This window comes from Python bivittatus, unplaced genomic scaffold (genome assembly GCF_059951505.1).
Source record: "Python bivittatus isolate LINGU-HERP-01145 unplaced genomic scaffold, Pbiv_v1 ctg000790_np1212, whole genome shotgun sequence".
Taxonomy (NCBI): domain Eukaryota; kingdom Metazoa; phylum Chordata; class Lepidosauria; order Squamata; family Pythonidae; genus Python; species Python bivittatus.
In genome coordinates, this window is record NW_028277110.1 from 4,642,418 (window position 1) to 4,658,985 (window position 16,568).

At 42.0% G+C, this 16,568-nt stretch overlaps 2 protein-coding genes across 7 annotated transcripts in view; one reads left to right on the forward strand and one right to left on the reverse strand.

The window, feature by feature from the left end:
* Positions 1-10,485, forward strand: part of LOC103052848 (pre-mRNA 3'-end-processing factor FIP1-like) — a 34,088-nt gene extending 23,603 nt beyond the window's left edge. For all 5 annotated transcript variants that reach the window (XM_088129270.1, XM_088129271.1, XM_088129274.1 and 2 more), the window contains 5 exons: positions 729-786; positions 1,923-1,978; positions 7,179-7,347; positions 8,173-8,331; positions 9,265-10,485. In XM_088129270.1, the coding sequence (XP_087985396.1) occupies positions 729-786; positions 1,923-1,978; positions 7,179-7,347; positions 8,173-8,331; positions 9,265-9,397 (575 nt within the window). In that variant the 3' untranslated portion in view covers positions 9,398-10,485. The remainder of the gene's footprint in view (positions 1-728; positions 787-1,922; positions 1,979-7,178; positions 7,348-8,172; positions 8,332-9,264) is intronic.
* A 970-nt stretch (positions 10,486-11,455) lies between these two features.
* LOC103052616 (ligand of Numb protein X 2-like) overlaps positions 11,456-16,568 on the reverse strand; it is a 47,975-nt gene continuing 42,862 nt past the window's right edge. For both annotated transcript variants that reach the window (XM_088129268.1, XM_088129269.1), the window contains exons 9-10: positions 14,974-15,132; positions 11,456-14,238 (exon numbers count right to left, since the gene is read on the reverse strand). In XM_088129268.1, the coding sequence (XP_087985394.1) occupies positions 14,103-14,238; positions 14,974-15,132 (295 nt within the window). In that variant the 3' untranslated portion in view covers positions 11,456-14,102. The remainder of the gene's footprint in view (positions 14,239-14,973; positions 15,133-16,568) is intronic.

Here is a 16,568-nt window from a genome sequence, read left to right on the forward strand (position 1 = left end):
ATTCCAGAGGTGAAATCAACAGATCTGGGCCTGTGTGGCTTTCCCAGATACATGGTTGTGCATGCAATGAGGAAAATGCCAGCCTGTTCTCACGTGTCACGTTTCTGAGGCCCAGCATCACTCCAAGGAGGGCTGGGATTCAGGCAGGTTATGGTCTACCCCGAGATGAACCTTTGCCATTTCTTTCCCTGCCTTGCCAGCCGGAGGGCACAGGGTCTGAAGGCTGCTGAATCAGCAATACTGATATTCACTGGGGTAGAGTCAGTGACAGATCAAGCTATTCCTGCCTTTTTAAGGCATGGTCTTTTGCCATCTTTTCCCCCTCTGAGCCAGCCAAGCCCTTATCGACGTTGTTCATGAAGCTGGTGGCTTGCCTCGAATGCTCCTGACTTAGCATGATTAGATCATTCTGATTTATTTTATGTGGATCGATCAAATGCTGCTCGTGACATCCATGAAGGCACCAGATCCACCCAATGCCTTAATATTGTCCGTGTGTCCTGCTTATCTCATGTTTATCCCATCTAGTAGTATCAGGTGGTGGAACTGGAGGAATGTGCAACATAGCGATATCTGGACACGGGTGTGCTGAGTGATTCGATTACTGGAATAAGATACAAGGGGATTTTTTTCAATGGTACCCAAAGAGAAAGGGATTACCATATAATGGCAGTTTTGCTGTAGCCATCATATCTTTTAATGATTATTACTGATTTTTTTATTAACAGGGCTGTTTCCTCCTCCTCTCGCTCCACCACCCGCCCTCTTGATTCCAACACTTGATGGGTAAGTGAGAATTAGATGGGTACTCACGGCATTCGCTCAGCTTGTGAATTCACTCTAATATTATCCCTCCTAAGCATGAGACAAGCCTTCTTGTCTTTGGGGTGATACAGTATTTGGGTTTGAAGGACACAGAAAAAAGCATGTATTTCCTTGATCCCAAGATTAATATTAGTTATCTTTGCCAGCTTGTATCTCTACTGCATTTCTATTGTCTCCTGCCTTTCTTTCACAAGCTTCTGCACTGCAGACCCAGGGCTTGAGGTCCACTGATCTCCATTCCATTTAAAGGAATTTAAAGTCTCAGTCTGTAGACCTCCCTCCCTCTGCAGTTGAGGGCAAAAGGATGCAGAAGGGGGAGAGCTATTCCATGCCTTGTAGGATTGTAACTAATGAGCAAGCCTGACCAAGAAGCAAAATTAGAAGTTTGTCATATCTGATAGGCCAGTGTTCCTGTATTTTCCTCCTCTGATTACAGCTGAACAGTGATGAGGTAGAATCTCCATATTCTCCAGTTCACCAGATCAGTCTATACTGCACAATCATTGGCCTGATTCCTGCCCTCCATCACTGATATGTAGAGAATGTAAGGAGACTAAGAGTCATGACATTCTGAATCTACGGAATATGTTAGTGCAAAATGTAGTGATCACTGGCTTAGATGGCTTTATAAGGAAATTACATGAATTCGTGAGGAAATGTCTAGTGTTCAGTACACTCGTAAGTGAAATGGCCTTTTTGTCTGCAGAGAAGATGTTTGGCACTTCCAGTGCCTGGGATTGTGCTATGCCTGTGAACTTCACACAGGTAGCTGATTTGGTGTTGTGAATACTAGGATGCTGATAATGAGATTTCTCCTCTGGTTTGATCCGGCAGGGGTTCTGCCTGTTCTTTGGTATTTGAATTGTTTAGTGCTTCTTACTGCTGGGCTGATCCCAGTGGGTAGAAGGTCAACTGAGAAATGGTTGGCTAGGAATTGGGTAAAAAATACAGCTATGAGAGTGTTGTTAATAGAGATAATCCAGTGAGGAAGTGAGGCTATCATTTTCCTCTGTGATTTTTTTTTCAGCCTAAGTTAATGATGGGGATTAGTTGTTGCTAACTCTTCTCGTGTGTTCTCTCTCCCTCTCTCTTCAAAGCCAGCCTGCCAGCTACAGCAACCGGCAGCCACCTCCCTTTGGCTACAACTCCACAGGTGAGCCCTTCAGAGATGGGTGGAGTGGATTATTGTCTTGCACAGCCCATGGTGGGTCACCTGGATGGGCCAGTTCTGCTCTTGAGGGACAGCTCTGGACTCTTCTGTGATGGTCAGATCATGAGCTGGTCTTGGAAGTAATTTGCCACAAAACCCTGCTCTCTGCAAACCAGAGTTAGTAGAGCATCCTGAAATGCTGCAGAATTCTAGCATTTCCCGCCTGTTTCTTCACTCTGGGCATCACTCGGGTACCATTCTTAAACTGGAGTTTTGTAATGATATTTATATCTGTGCTTTACCTTTAGCAATTCTCTCTTCCTTCAACATGTCGCTGAATTCATTTGCAAGTATTCCCACCCTTTTTCATCACCTGAAAAAGACTCCCAAAATTGTATTCCAATGGATCATTTACTTTTCACTGTCCCCGACTGTTATTGTTATAGACAGCTGTCGTCACCGGCCTGTATCAGGAACGTGTGGAAATACACACACCCCTTCATTCAGGCTAAAACCATAATGTTTCTGTTATGGAAAGAAACATTAATGTTTCTTCCCTTTCTTAGGGAGCAGAAAGAGGGGAACATCCATGCAAAGCAATTGCAAGTTGTTAATAATTCTGTGCACTTGTATATTATTAATTTTCTGATCTCGCTCTTCTGTGGCCCCCTAGCACCCACACCTGCTTTCAGCTGGGGTCTTTTTGCAAGGCAGAGTGCAGATTCTTAATCGTCACACCTCAGTGACATTATTGATGTCATCTAAAGCAGCCTCTTACTTGAATCCTTGATGTTATATCTGGAGTCAGCAATGCAGCACTCCTAGAAGGTGTCCATGAAATCCCCTAATTATTTAAATCTATTGAAATCTCACAAGAGCTTGGGAGAGTGGGACTGTTGCAATTGCATGAAAAAACTTTTTTTTTTTAAATAAGGCTCCTGTGTTATTACACAAGACTGTCCAGTTGAAGCTGAAAAGGTTGCCATCTCCAGGTTTACAGACAGGATGACAGTCTCTTAAAGAGGAAACAGCCTCTAGAAGGGCTGGGAAGTCTCTGGAGAAAAAAAAAACCCCATTTTAAGCAGAGAAGCATGTGGACCAGTTTCTCAGATCTCGTGCCATCCAGATGTGTGGGACTGAAGCTCTCACGGTCCCCCAGCTAGCATGTAGCCTGGGAAATGTGGGGACATAACTTTCAGCCCTGGATTTTATTAGTAAGGATTCCTACGGATGTCTGCTGCTCAAGCTCTGCTTTGCAACCTCCACAAAGTAATGTTACTAACTCAGCTTGTCAGTTCCCATTTCCTGTTTCTTGTCTATTCTAGAATTTAAAAAATCCAAATTCATTCTTAAATAAAATTAGACATTCCATTTACTCACAAACATTTCTGTCAGCTTGAATTTAGTTGAGTTCTGTTGAATAGAACTTTTCGATATTGGATCTGTTACTAGCAAGATGTGTTAACATAGCAAAACCTCCATCTTGGCTTAAGTATCTCTAAAATCAGAACCTATGGCTGTTACATAAACAGGCAAGTAGGCATATGGGAAAAGTTGCCACAGGGATTCCATATGTTGTCAAGTAGTATCCTATATGATCCATTAATTATGCTAACTGATGTACACATGAGATAGATAACCATGTCATCACCTGTAAGCCTGTAATTTCCCAAGGAGGTATCCTGAAATCATATTGAGATCTCCTTGGCCTTCATCTTGAGGGACTTAGTGGGAATCAATGGTATAGCGGTATAGTGACCCCCTTGACAACAAAAGTGTTGCAGGGTCCAGTGGGCTCCATATTGTATAGCTGAGCTCTTGTTCTGGATAGAATGAGAAAGGCTCCAGGAAAGAAAGTTGCTTAACATTTGCCATAGCTGGATTTATCATTAAACAGGATTTATGGCAATAGGAGACACTGAGACGTTCTTTACACTCAAGTGACAGTTGAAATTGGCAAACCATCTGTTTAAGGGTCAGTGGAAGTGTATAATGCTTTGTTGACCACTGCAATGATAGAATGTTCTGCATGGTAAGAGGACTTCTTTCCGCATCAAGATGGTGAAGCTTCTACAGCTGTATGGTTGTCCTCCCTCTTTGGCTTAAGGAAGACGCACAGCTGATTCACTCATGACAGTTGTAACGGTCTGGGACAGGGTCAGAGCTCCTTATCCTACTTGGTTTTCAACTTTGAGGATGCCAAATATTTTCATGCTTGGGATTGTAAACATCCCCTTCATTTAAAACTAGGGACAAGGGCTGTGGGATAAAGTAAAAGATGCATTCCTCTATTCCTCTTTTGTTCTGCCTACGTTTGAAGAAATTTGATTAATGGATGGCCTAATCGCCTGAAAACATCTTTTAGATATATCTGACCCCACTCGATCGCTATGCCTGGTTCTCAACACCATCGTTTAAGAAGGATTCAGTCAAACTGGAACAGATGCAGAGAAGGACCTGAGGAACAATCAGGGGGCTGAAAAGTTAGGTCTCATGAGAAGAGATTGAGGGGCCTAGGCATGTTTATCAGGAAAAGAATAGGGGATATATAGTATTCTTCTCCATTATGCTAGAGCTCTGGACCCAGAATAATGGCATAAAGTTACAGGAAGGCAGTTTGTGGTTAGATGTTATGAAAAACTTCTGATCAATAAATTCTAAAGTGATGGGTTCCCCTGTGCTGAATGTTTTCAGGCATAGCCTGGACAACCATCTGTCAGGAATGCTTTAATTTGAATTTCTGCCTGACCAGGGAGGGTCTGGCTATCTCCTTCCAACTCTGTGATTTGTATACAGCTTAATGAGGGATAACAGACAAGCAAGAGGAGCCTTTGGATAAACAAGCTCCTTCAGCTGGTGATTAACTTGCTAATGAGGGTTCCGTGTCCTTCATGCTTCTAGTCAACTCTTGTGTCTGGAAATGGGCAAAAAGATTCTTCCCTCTTGATGCTTCTGTACCTCTTCAATGATGCCCTTCTGCTAAGCTTGCTGAAAACAGCAGAGGTGTTAGATTAGCCTCAGGGCAGTTCTGTGCTTAAGAGTACACGTTGATTGGAAGGGTTTGTTTGTTTGTTTATTTAGAAAGCTTTTATGGCCACCTATCACATGATAATCCTAGGCAGCTCACCACAACATTCCATAAAACCAGAATAAATATAACCCCCCGGAACCCCACAACAACATCATCACAGCACTATAGCATCCCACCAACCCTACATTTATGTTTGCTGGGCTCACTTCCATCCTAGCCCAATGCCCGTGTAAAGAGCTGGGCCTTCATGTCCCTCCAGAAGGCTAATAGAGTTAAATCACACCGGGAGCCCAGCTGCAGGAGCTTGACAATAACAATTGTCTATACGCAAGCTGCATGAAGAGTTCTGACTTTGGAACTAGGTACCATCCATGCACACCAGCAATGCTCATCTTTACATAAACTTTATAAAGTTTATTTTTATTAGCCTTTGACTCAAATCCCTAGAGGCTGTGTTTAAACAGATGTGTTGAGGAAAACTATACTGAATCCTAGCAGTGTGGATACAGTGATCATTTCAGCAATATCGATGGCTCTCTCCCAACCTGATCAGGTGGGTCAGGAGCTTTAAATAAAGAAGTAACCCCTATGATATCCCATTTGGTCATCTTTCACCTTAGATAGGCTCGCTCTCTTGAGAAAACCGAATTGGGTATCTATGATGTTTTCCAACAGGATTATCCTTGGAGACTGCCTGATGCTACAGTTGTGCAGGCTGTTGCTGTTGACAAGTCACCTGATACAAACGGAGGGAGGGTACATTCAACATACTTGACAGTAATCATATGGTTATTGCTGATTTAGCTTTGGGACTAATTCAAGATGCAGACAGTGTATTTCCCTTTGTGTTCTAAATATTAGCTCGCCATTGATCATATTCAACTTCCTGTACCTGTATCTTGTGGAAGAGTGTTTTCTAAAATAAGAAACAGGATTATCTCCTCCCTATATGAACAGAACAGCTTCCCTGATAGAGTTCAAACTGAATGGTGTTTGTAATATTTTAGTACACTTATAAAATCTGCCTTTTCTAGCAAGCCTATAGTGGTATTATTTCTCTCTCTCTCATGTTATAGCCATTATTGTTTAAAATTGGATAGTTATTTGTTGGGAACTACTGGAAGCTTGGATGTAATCTTGAAACTAGGGCTTGGGGTTTCTTTAAGTTCCTGAATGGGGAAGCAATTCAATACCAACTTGCATATTGTTTCTTTCAATATAATCTTATTAAGAATTTTGATTACAATAGTAAAATCTAATACAAACTAAACTTAGAGAAGAGAAAGAAAGGATAAAAAGTGCAAGAAAAAAGAGAAGAAAAAAGTAAGACTGTAATAAAGAGAAAAGAAATAAAGAAGTGACTTCCAACCTTCATCACAAGTATAAACAAATTTTGTGACTCTTCACTCCCTCTAAGGTTACAAACAATTATGTCTTCATCCTGTATCCCATCACTTTTCAGTCCCGGTGTCAGCAGAAAGTCCATAAAGGGTTGCCAGAAGTAACAACAAATCTTGTTTAACTTTGACCAGATAAACCAACTTTATATTCCTTCCTTTTACTTCTGAAAGTCTTAATCTTTAGTTCATTCAAATATTATAGTAGGATTTAATTTCTCATTTTTTCTTTGTCCCATTGCACAGAGTTCTTCAAGGCTTTAACAAGCCTCTTCTGTAAATCCAATAGGAAAAAATTGCAATAGAAGAGAATATATGTAATTCAGGGTTGAACTGTGGAGTCTTTGGTGCTCTCTGAGCTTGGCTGTTGGCTTGCAGGCGTTTCATTACCCAACTAGGTAACATCATCAGTGCAAGGGAGTGTGGGGTTTGCTCCCTGTTTATATACAGTAGCTTGCCCTGCCAGTGTTGGTAGGGGTATGGTTTTCTCCTTGGTAGTTCCTTCATTAGGGTATTGTTTTCTCCTTGTTTGTCTGGTGTTAATCCCTGCTTATCTGAGTGTAGGCTGCTGGAGAGGATGTGTTCTGGTCTTTTTGTTCCCTCCTTAGCTTTTTTTATTATCTCTTTTGTATGGTGTGTAAATGTGGTTTATCTCTATGTGTCTCCTGTGGAGTTCATGTCATTAGCTCCATCATGTTGGTGATGACGCAGCACATATCCACTACCATATGAATGTCTGAATCAGCTGATGAAAAGCTCTCCTGCTTCTCCATAGATTCAGGTTTCATCACCTACCCACCCATTTCTACGTCTCACACTCCCTGGGTGACCACAGTGGATAAGGCCTCCAGTGCTTCCGACAGCAGCCACTGGGAATATTCTGGCTCAAGAAGGGAGAGGGAAAGAGACCGTGACCGGACACCTACCACAAGTGAATATAACAAGTGAGTGTGGCTTGTGACACAATACTAGTCATTGTACAGCTACATAATTCAAGTATGACATTGATGCTGGAGTCAAAGCTCATTAACCACAATAATGTATTCATTATTCACTTTATACCCCATCTTTCTTTCTGGTTAACAAGCAAGGCAGCATGCTCAAGATCTTGACTTGTATTTCAAATAAAAACTTCAGCATTATAAGACAAAATATGAACTATATGTAGAAGGAGCTAGGAAGTTAGATTTCGTAGCTGTTAAGAGATAAACTTAGTATAATTGTATATACAGAACTCAGCTTTTCTTGGCAGTGAAGCAGAAGTTATTTTGACACAGTGTAATGTTAAATCCACAAAATACCAAAAATAGAAATTCTAAGAACAGCGACAAGGAATAAGTAACCAGATAGCCTCATTCAGATGTCAAAAGCCCCCTTGAACAATTGCTTTTAAACCCTCTTTTGAAATGACAAGACTTTTGGTTTGTTTTCAGGTTTAAAAGAATTTATTTGGGTTTAAGAGTAGAAATGGGAAGAGGAAGCCTCTGGAAGACAGACTGCTCCCTCCCCATCCTTAGACCTCCCAGATGGTTTGCTTGGGTTAGCATTTTAAAAATGGGAATGCCTACCGTTTGATTCTTAAATTCAGAACCTGAAATTCTTGTCTCCCCCAGCCAATTCCTGCACCATATGGGCATGTCACCAGATTGCTGTGCCCCTCCAGAAGATTGAGATTCTGACCCCATGTGTTGCCTACCCTAAATCAGAAATCAGTTTGAATACCAAATAACATTCCCATTCCTCTTCTATACTTCATTCTTCTCTCTTAGTGACGATGAGAGGTACCGTTATTATAGCCGGGAACGCAATTACGATTTTGAGCGCGACTATCGCAGGAGTAGAGATCGCAGTCGTGAGCGAGAAGATCGTCACCGGGAGAGGAGGCACAGAGAAAAAGAAGAGGGCAGCAAACATAAATCATCCCGGCGGTAAGTCATTCCCTGTTCCCAGGCTAGCTCCTCAAGCTGAGTTCAGGCCAAAAGTGCTTTAATTCAGTGATAGTGGTATAGTGGTGAATTATGTTCCAAACTGAGTCTGAGTTAATGAAAACAGATCTCTACCTTACCTGCACTAGCTAAAACTTCTAGTCATTTAAATATAGTTCCCATATTGTGGCTATTAATTGAAAGATAGTCCTGATATACAGTATCTGGTTTGGGTTTCTTAGTCTGGTCTATCTTGTAGGGCTGACAGAATGTCCGTGCTATAGCAGGTAATGAATCGGTGACCCTCACAGTGAAAATCTGCTGGTTGCTATTACCTCAGCCTCATTTGGGATGATCAGAATTGATCTTACTCAAGTATTTTCTTTAAGCTTAACTGAATACTGGAAGCATGCAGGAAAGATGGGTTAAGAGTTATTCAGCAGGTGATAAAAAATGTTGTTATTTTTTTTTTAATTCATTCAATCATGTCCGATTCTTGGACACTGCCTGAACAAGTCCCTGCAGTTTTCTTGGCAGGCTTTTTCAGAAGTGGTTTGCCATTGCCTCCTCCCTAGGGCTGAGAGAGAGAGACTGGCCCAAGGTCACCCAGCTGGTTTTGTGCCTAGGCGGGACTAGAACTCACACTCTCCCAGTTTTTAGCCTGATGCCTTCACCGCCACCCCAAACTTGCTCTCTTATTATGTAATAGCGTCTATTTAATGTGCCTATTTAATAGCATACTGCTTTCTGTTCCTTTCATAGACTGTAATACTCTTTCTTGTCTATCACACTGAGCTGCTGAATTCTAGGATGGGGAGGACTCTCTTCAGGAGTGTATCTTCCACTTTAGAGCTTTAAAAGCTCAACATCAACGACCCTGTTGTATTTGTGTCATAAGGAGCTTAAACTGTTTTTTTTTTCCTGATCCCCCATCAGCAAGCAGCATGAGAGTGAAGAAGGGGAAGGCCACCGGCGACACAAGCACAAGAAGAACAAGCGCAATAAAGAGGAGAAGGAGGCAAGTGAGGATGGGGTTCCAGAAGGAAATGGACAGGATACCAAGGAGTAGCTAATCTGCGCTCTGCAAACAAGAGTGGTGCCTCTACAGCCAGCTTTTCCATTTTTGGTGACTTTCTCTTTCCTGGGGGAACGGCTGAGATGTCAGGAGCCCAAACATGAACATGGGTTGCCAACATGAAAAGCCAAACTGCAGGATTGTGTGAAGAGGACCGAATCCAGCAAGTCTGGCACTGAGTTATTCTACATGCAGGCAAACTCCATCGTGTCAGATCCTATGGCTTCTGATGGGAGACCACTCCAGCAGAAACTAATGCATTTAGAGACTAGGACAATACTTGGCAATTTATTGTTTCCTTTTTTAAGAAGTAGGACAGCAGCAGCAGCAACAAGGAACTGTTTTGTTAAAAGAAGAAAAAAGTGTTAGGTCGTCCTCATAGCCAGGTAATCTGGCTTCTATAAACTAGTCCCATTTCTCCTTTGCCCATTACTTATAGCTATGAACATTGAACTTCATTCAACGAAAGCTTGGTGGGAAGTCACAGATCAGCCAGCGGAAAGCTCAACAGATATGCCCCATGGAATATCTGTTTTTCTCTGAGAAGTCTCTTTCTATCTAGGCAGCTGGAGCCTTCCAGATCAAAGAGTTTCATTACAACGAAGTTGAGTGGGCTTCGTCATGAAATAAATAGGGCCACCCTTAAGTCTGCCTTAAGTGGTTTGACACAAACTACTTACTGTGGCTTTCAAGAGTCTCTCTTTTTGTAACCAGACAAAGTTAAAAGTTGACAGTTTATCTGTAAGTCACTGACTCACTTTTCACAACTCTTAAAACACTAAATGTAGACATACAATTTGTTGTTTCCTTTGGAAAACACCAGATCCCCAAAGGTCATCACTCTTTTGTGTACATCCATCCTTACATCATCTTCCACCTGTGGGAAATGTTTAAAAACACTTCCTAAAAATCATTTCAAATTTATACTTTTTTTTTTTGTATTGTAGTTATGCAAGTTTGAGTGTTTATATGAAACTAACAACCTTGGACACTTGAGCCAGTATACCCATTGTATTTTGATTTGTATGCTATGATGGTGCAGTGAATGGGTCAATAACAGAAAACACGTAGGAAATAAAACTTTTTTTTTTTTTTTTTTGGAAAACGTGACTGGTGTCTGTGTGGTCACGAAGACTAGAACACAGTCAAAGCACAACTTAATACTAAATTTTACACTGCAGACTTAATTTGTAGAAGCTTGCTTACTGTTTTCTTATATGGAAGTGGTGTGTTCTTAAGTGTGTCAGATGACACAGACCAACAGCTTCTTCAGGAATGACAAAATATGCCCCACAAGTTCACATTCCACTTTCCAGACCATTGTTTATGCATACAACTGCACTACAACTCCTAGGATCCTTCGCTATGGCCACGCCAGCTGGAGAATTATGGGAGTTAAAATCCATACATCTTTAAGTTGCTGAGGTTGAGAAACCCTGGTCTAGACCCTGAGATCATGCTGTGTAGTCATGGAAATGATACCGCAGAGTAGCTGAAACAGATTATAGGCTCTTGAAACGAGGTGGTTTTTTAACAAGGATTTTGCTTAAAAAAAACAAACACAAAACCCTTCAGCAACTTGGTTGTCTCAAAAACTTTGTTGCGACTTTGCTGCCATCGAAGATGACTAAGTATTGTGGCTGGTAAAGATGCCATTTAGTACAGATATGAAATATGAAAGTTGCTATGGACCCAATCTGTATTTGTCAGTTCAAAAATCTTGTAAGATTAAAAGCCCCACATCTGATCACATCTGATCACACTGAAGGCCTAACTCTGCCTTCTCCCTCCAAACAAAATAGCTACCTGAAATATTTTTTTAAGCAGGCATTTAAGAGGACAAGCCATGATGCTTTATATTTGTGGAATAAGTCAGATGCTGGGAGATGGACACTTCCAGGAAGGGACGCCTCTTCCAGGTGCCACAATTGATACAAGAATATGCACTGCAGGAGGTCAGTCTTCCTTGCATAATGGAAGAATGGCCTACCAGGTAAGGTGAAAGCCTGTGGAAGTTGATCTGGTCAGAACAGAAAACCCAAATATCCTCAGTAACTTCAGAATAATTTATAAATGTATCAGAGCAGTGACAAATGTCTCTACAAGTTTCAACAAATTCTTTGGTGCAAAGTAATACAGTAGCTACTAGATTTCCTGCTGATTGCTGAAGGCACATTGAAATATGAGAATACAATGAAATGAAAATGCACATCCCCTTCATTTGAAAAAAGGTTTGATGCCCTTTTTGTAACTATTCCAAGAGACACACATTATGGAGGTCACACAGGACTCAAACTTGAAGACAGAAGTCATTATTATCAGTAAATTAGGCAGATGTAAATAGCAATATTTACTAATTTTGGCTAAGATCAAGTGTAGTGTAATACCAATATCCTTTAAAAGCACATCTGAATGCAGACGTTAACTTTCAGACATATACTTTGACAAGTACTATTTAAGTGTAGCACACATACGGATAATCTCATGAAATTGACATTTGCACCACTGAATCAACATCCTTAAATGCAGCACTAGTACCTACTTGCCAGATTAAAATGAGACGACAAAGTCCAAGCATGAATCAGATTTAAACAAAAGTCAGTTTTACAAGTCCTTTTGTTTATTTGCTATTTCACATAGCCTATGTGAATGTTAAGCCCTGTATTTTTGTCAGTCCGACTTGCTGTATGTTCAGTTGAAATAAGGCTCCAACTGAAAGGCACACCAGAACTTCCAGAAAGTGGAAGTCCCATGTTCCTGGGGAAAGCAGTATCCGCCTGCAAGTTGTTTCCTGAGATGTGTGCACTTAATTTCCCACCTGCATGCTATTTTAGAGCAAGTGAGAGAAGCATATTGTAGAGGGTTGCAGTGTTTCAGCAGCCTAAAATTTCTGTGCAAATCAAGGTCTTAAAAATCCCTTTTAATTGGAGGTAGCAGGCCATATTATTTTCCTAATTAAGACAAACTCATAAGTTCTGTAACTTATTTCACAACCACACAACATTTGCAAACAGGCTACTAGAATCACTTCGTAGGTCGTGGAACAACAGAAGCAGGTTTTTGAACGAGTGACATAAACGTACTGTCCCCTATGCTTAGAAAATAGCTGTTATGGCTGTTTAAGGAAGAAGAGATTACTTTTACAAAAAGAAAATTTCTATCTTCAAATATCAGCATGTGTGTGCATACACATATGCAAGAAAACAGATCTAGCAAATGCTTCCTTAGGCAGAGTTTTTGCTACCTTTCTTATTTAAATAAGCTGGGCTGCTTATTTACTTATTCTCATCTGCCATACAACTGTTCACAGGACAAAGTCCCTGCCTTGGGGGGAAAAAAGGACAAACACACTTGGCAAGCAATCGCAAGGATGCTCAATTCGTTAAAGGATATGACCGATCTGAAAAAAAACCAAACCATTACAGGGGTCAGATAAAAGGAAGGCAACAGAGGGAGGTGGCTTCTGATTGTTTTCTTCTGAGCTGGGTAAGGTTGGTATGCCGAACACCTGTTCCCCTCCCTTCTCTCTTTCCAGTAAGGCCGCAACTAGAAAAGACAGTGGCAGCTGGAGGTCTGCCAACTCCTCTGTGCAGGGGGAGAATGCCTTTTAAAGGACAGCACGGACAGATGGTTTTATTTCCTCCAAACCATCTTCTTTGGCTGTTTTAATGAGATGCTAGGATCAGAAGTTACCCCAGCCAGGATTAACTTGCCAGGATTAATTTGCCAGCTTAGCCAGGATTAACCAGATCATAATGGGTTTGTTGGGATGGGAATGAGCAGGAAGAGAATTCTTTGCCAAGCCACTGTGGGGGGAATTGGGCAACTGGCCCTGTTCTAAAAGCCTTCATTGTCTGCAGAGACAAGTAGCCACTTATTTAATTTATATCAAGTGACCAGCGCCTCCCTTTTAGTAGTGTTCTTCCAGAATAGCTCTTCCACAGGTCATTCCTATCCTCTCTCACGTGGGAAATAAGTGACAGGAGAGAAACCCTGGAAAGGTGCTTAGCTGAGGAGGAACCTCCTTCTTCTGGACTTCCAGATCTCCTTCTCGAAAGCAAGTCCTGAAGTCAAACAAGGCTGCTAAGTGTCCAGCTATGAGCTCTACACTGGAAATAACTCTGAGATTGAATCAAGGCTGAAAAGTCAAACTGAGCAAGAGGCACAAATATACCTAAACAATGGGATTAACATTCCCATGCCTCCTACTTCACAAGGCACCAGTAACTACAGTGAGACAGATCTAAATGATTCACTCACTGTAATTATTAGTCAATATCTTGAACGTTGCTACTTCAGTTAACTAATAGCCAATAGCCAGTAGCTGTATTGAAGGCCATAAATCACTTTACAGTTTCAGCTTGCTGTCATTTAGCTCAGCAGGCTTAGAAGAGGAATTCTGGAGAAGCAGGCTGTGGCTCAGAGTTTCCCTGTTCAACACATGTCATGACAGAACAAAAATAACCATAAAATGAGACACTTCCAACTGCTTATCCGAGTACAGCTTTTAACTTACCAGGTGGACGGATCTAAAAATCAGACTCTAACAACAAGCTACATTTGCCTTTTCCACAGGAAACCGGCCCCTTGGAGGAAGCCTATCTGAGACCAGCTCAGCCTTTCTTGGTTGGTCCACTCCAAACAATGAAAGGCACCACTGAAGGCATTCCCAATTAAGCATCCTATTACAGTTGGCACCTTACACGAGGCTGCCGGGCCAAGAGACCACAGTGAGAGTCACTTTATTCCGTTGTTCCTTCAGCATTGGAATCAGTTCGCTGTTGCTCATTCCCATGGCAGACACGCCGTTTACGGCCACAATTTCGTCCCCACACCTAGTGAGGGAAGAGGAAACGCCACTGTTACAATGACAGTCTCAATGTGTCACTCACTGGGACTTGAACAGCAGCTGAAACCTGCCTAATGTTCACTACGTGTCCCAAAACAAACATCAAAACAAAAATCCAGCTCGAAGGTTTTCAGGCCAACTGGCACACTAACTCCGCATCGCAAATGGGTTTACTACGGGCGAGTAGTACAGCTTCTAAAGATGGCTGTACCTCTCGATAAATTGCAGCCTTGTTTCTTACATGCTGCACAGCAAGTCGCCCTTTCTGCATCTTTTTAGGAAAGAGAGAGGGGAAACTGCACTTCCTTTCCAGGCATTGCTGCAAAGTCATGAAAAGGCAGCTGAGTCGCATGTATAAGCCACACCTCCAAGCCCTGCTCTTAGAGGCAGAGGCAGCCTAAATTTTTGCATGTTCTGGGGAAATCTTCAAGCAACAGCAAACTTTTCTTTTTTCCACATCAATCTTGATTTCTGGCGACCGCCTAGACTAGCCCCTGTAGTTTTCTCAGCAACATTTTTTAGAATGTGACAGTGGCCTGCCCTTCCCCTCTCTTTCCTAGGGCTGAGAGAGATGACTGGTCCCAAGTCACCCAGTTGGCTTTGTGCCTAAGGCAGGACTAGAACTCACAGTCTCTCAGTTTCCAGCCTGGTGTCTTTAACCACTACACCAAACTGACTCTCAAACGGAAAACCCAATCAGCAGAAGCAAGAAAGCACGTACTTCAGCCGTCTATCCCAGAAGGCAGGCGTTCCAGGCACAATGGTTTTAATGAAGAATGGCTGGTTCCCTTTGCTTTCTTCAAATCCACCCACGATGCTGAATCCCCAGGTCTCAGAGTTGCTTTTATGCAAGACGATATCTTGACAGCAGTGGAGGTGACTGAAAGAGAAAACAAAAGAAAAGCTTTTCGCTTTTCTGGATAGAACAGTCCCATGGAGTTATCTTTTACCTTCCAGCAGCGAGAAGGAAGAAGCATTACAGGGACAGCATAACCTAAATAGGAATGCCAGGTCTGTATTACAATTTCAGCTCTTGGAATAAATACAACTGCTACCATTAGTGCTCTTGCCTGAGAATCAAATCTCGGCTTTCTAAGGGATTGCGTCTTTAGAAACAACCACAGCTATGACTAATACAAATACAATGCTCACCTAAACCCTGTGGCTGAGTTCCTATATTGCACAAAGCCAGGATCCCCCAACCTCCAGACTTCAGTTCCTCAAAATTCCCCATGATTATTGCTCCCACCTGATTCTGGGAGCTGATACAAACAACTGGGGGAAACCCTTTTTCCGTAAAGCCCTTCTCTGAAAATGAGCCAACATCATTTCCCACACACCATGCCCTTGTACTGTGGCCAACTGCCAACTCAGAGGCTGCACTGGTTCCAACATGGCACACAGCAGCCACACTGGTGACAATCATTTTAAAGTGAAACAGAAAGCCGATAAATTAAAAAGGAACAAGCAAGACTATATTCCAAGAATCAGTGCTGCTTTTTTAACGTTAGACAGACTGATTGCATAAAGCCCCACAGGGTAGCAGTGTAGATCAACAAGCAGGGTGTAGATGGGAGGGGTGGAGGGAGAGAGAAACAGGATCAGATCATAGCTCCTGCTGTAATAAAGCAGAGGCTTCTTCTCTCTGCGTGCCTCCAAAATTACTGCCTGAGTTCATACTCAAGCAGGCACGGGGAAGGAAGAAATGGAAGAGCCATCAGATAACACAAGCCAGGACAGAAGTCCTTAACTGGGGATGGATTTCAGGAGGCCCATGAACTTGGATGACTTGCAAAGAGGTCCACGGCACAAAATGGTTAAGAACTTCTGATCTAGGAGAACAGAGCAGTAACACAACACAGACTAAATGAAAGGAATCCCACAGCCCCACAATGTGACCTTTTTTGCTCATCTCTTGGATTACTTATAGTCAATAATCCTCCCATGGAGAAAAATTAGTGGTCTTTTAAACTGAGATACTACAAGGCAAATATAAGAAGAGTTGATTATTTTGGTTGCCAACGTCCATTTTCGATTAATTTTTAGATCTAAATTCAAGGGGGTTTAATAGCATAAGTGCTCAAAACATTTCACACCCTTGAGCTGCTTCACATCTCATGCTAAGCCTTAATGTGGGTTGACTGGTTTTGACTAAACGTATTGTATGAAGCCAGCCACTCTGTTTTTTTCAAACCGTAGCTTATGCCATGCCAGGTGGTGTAAAGCATTTTTTTTTTCTTTAACCTAAGTAGTCCTTTGGATAACCAGTAACACTGCAGTTAAGAGCTGAAACTTGGAACGGTGGCTTGCCGAAAC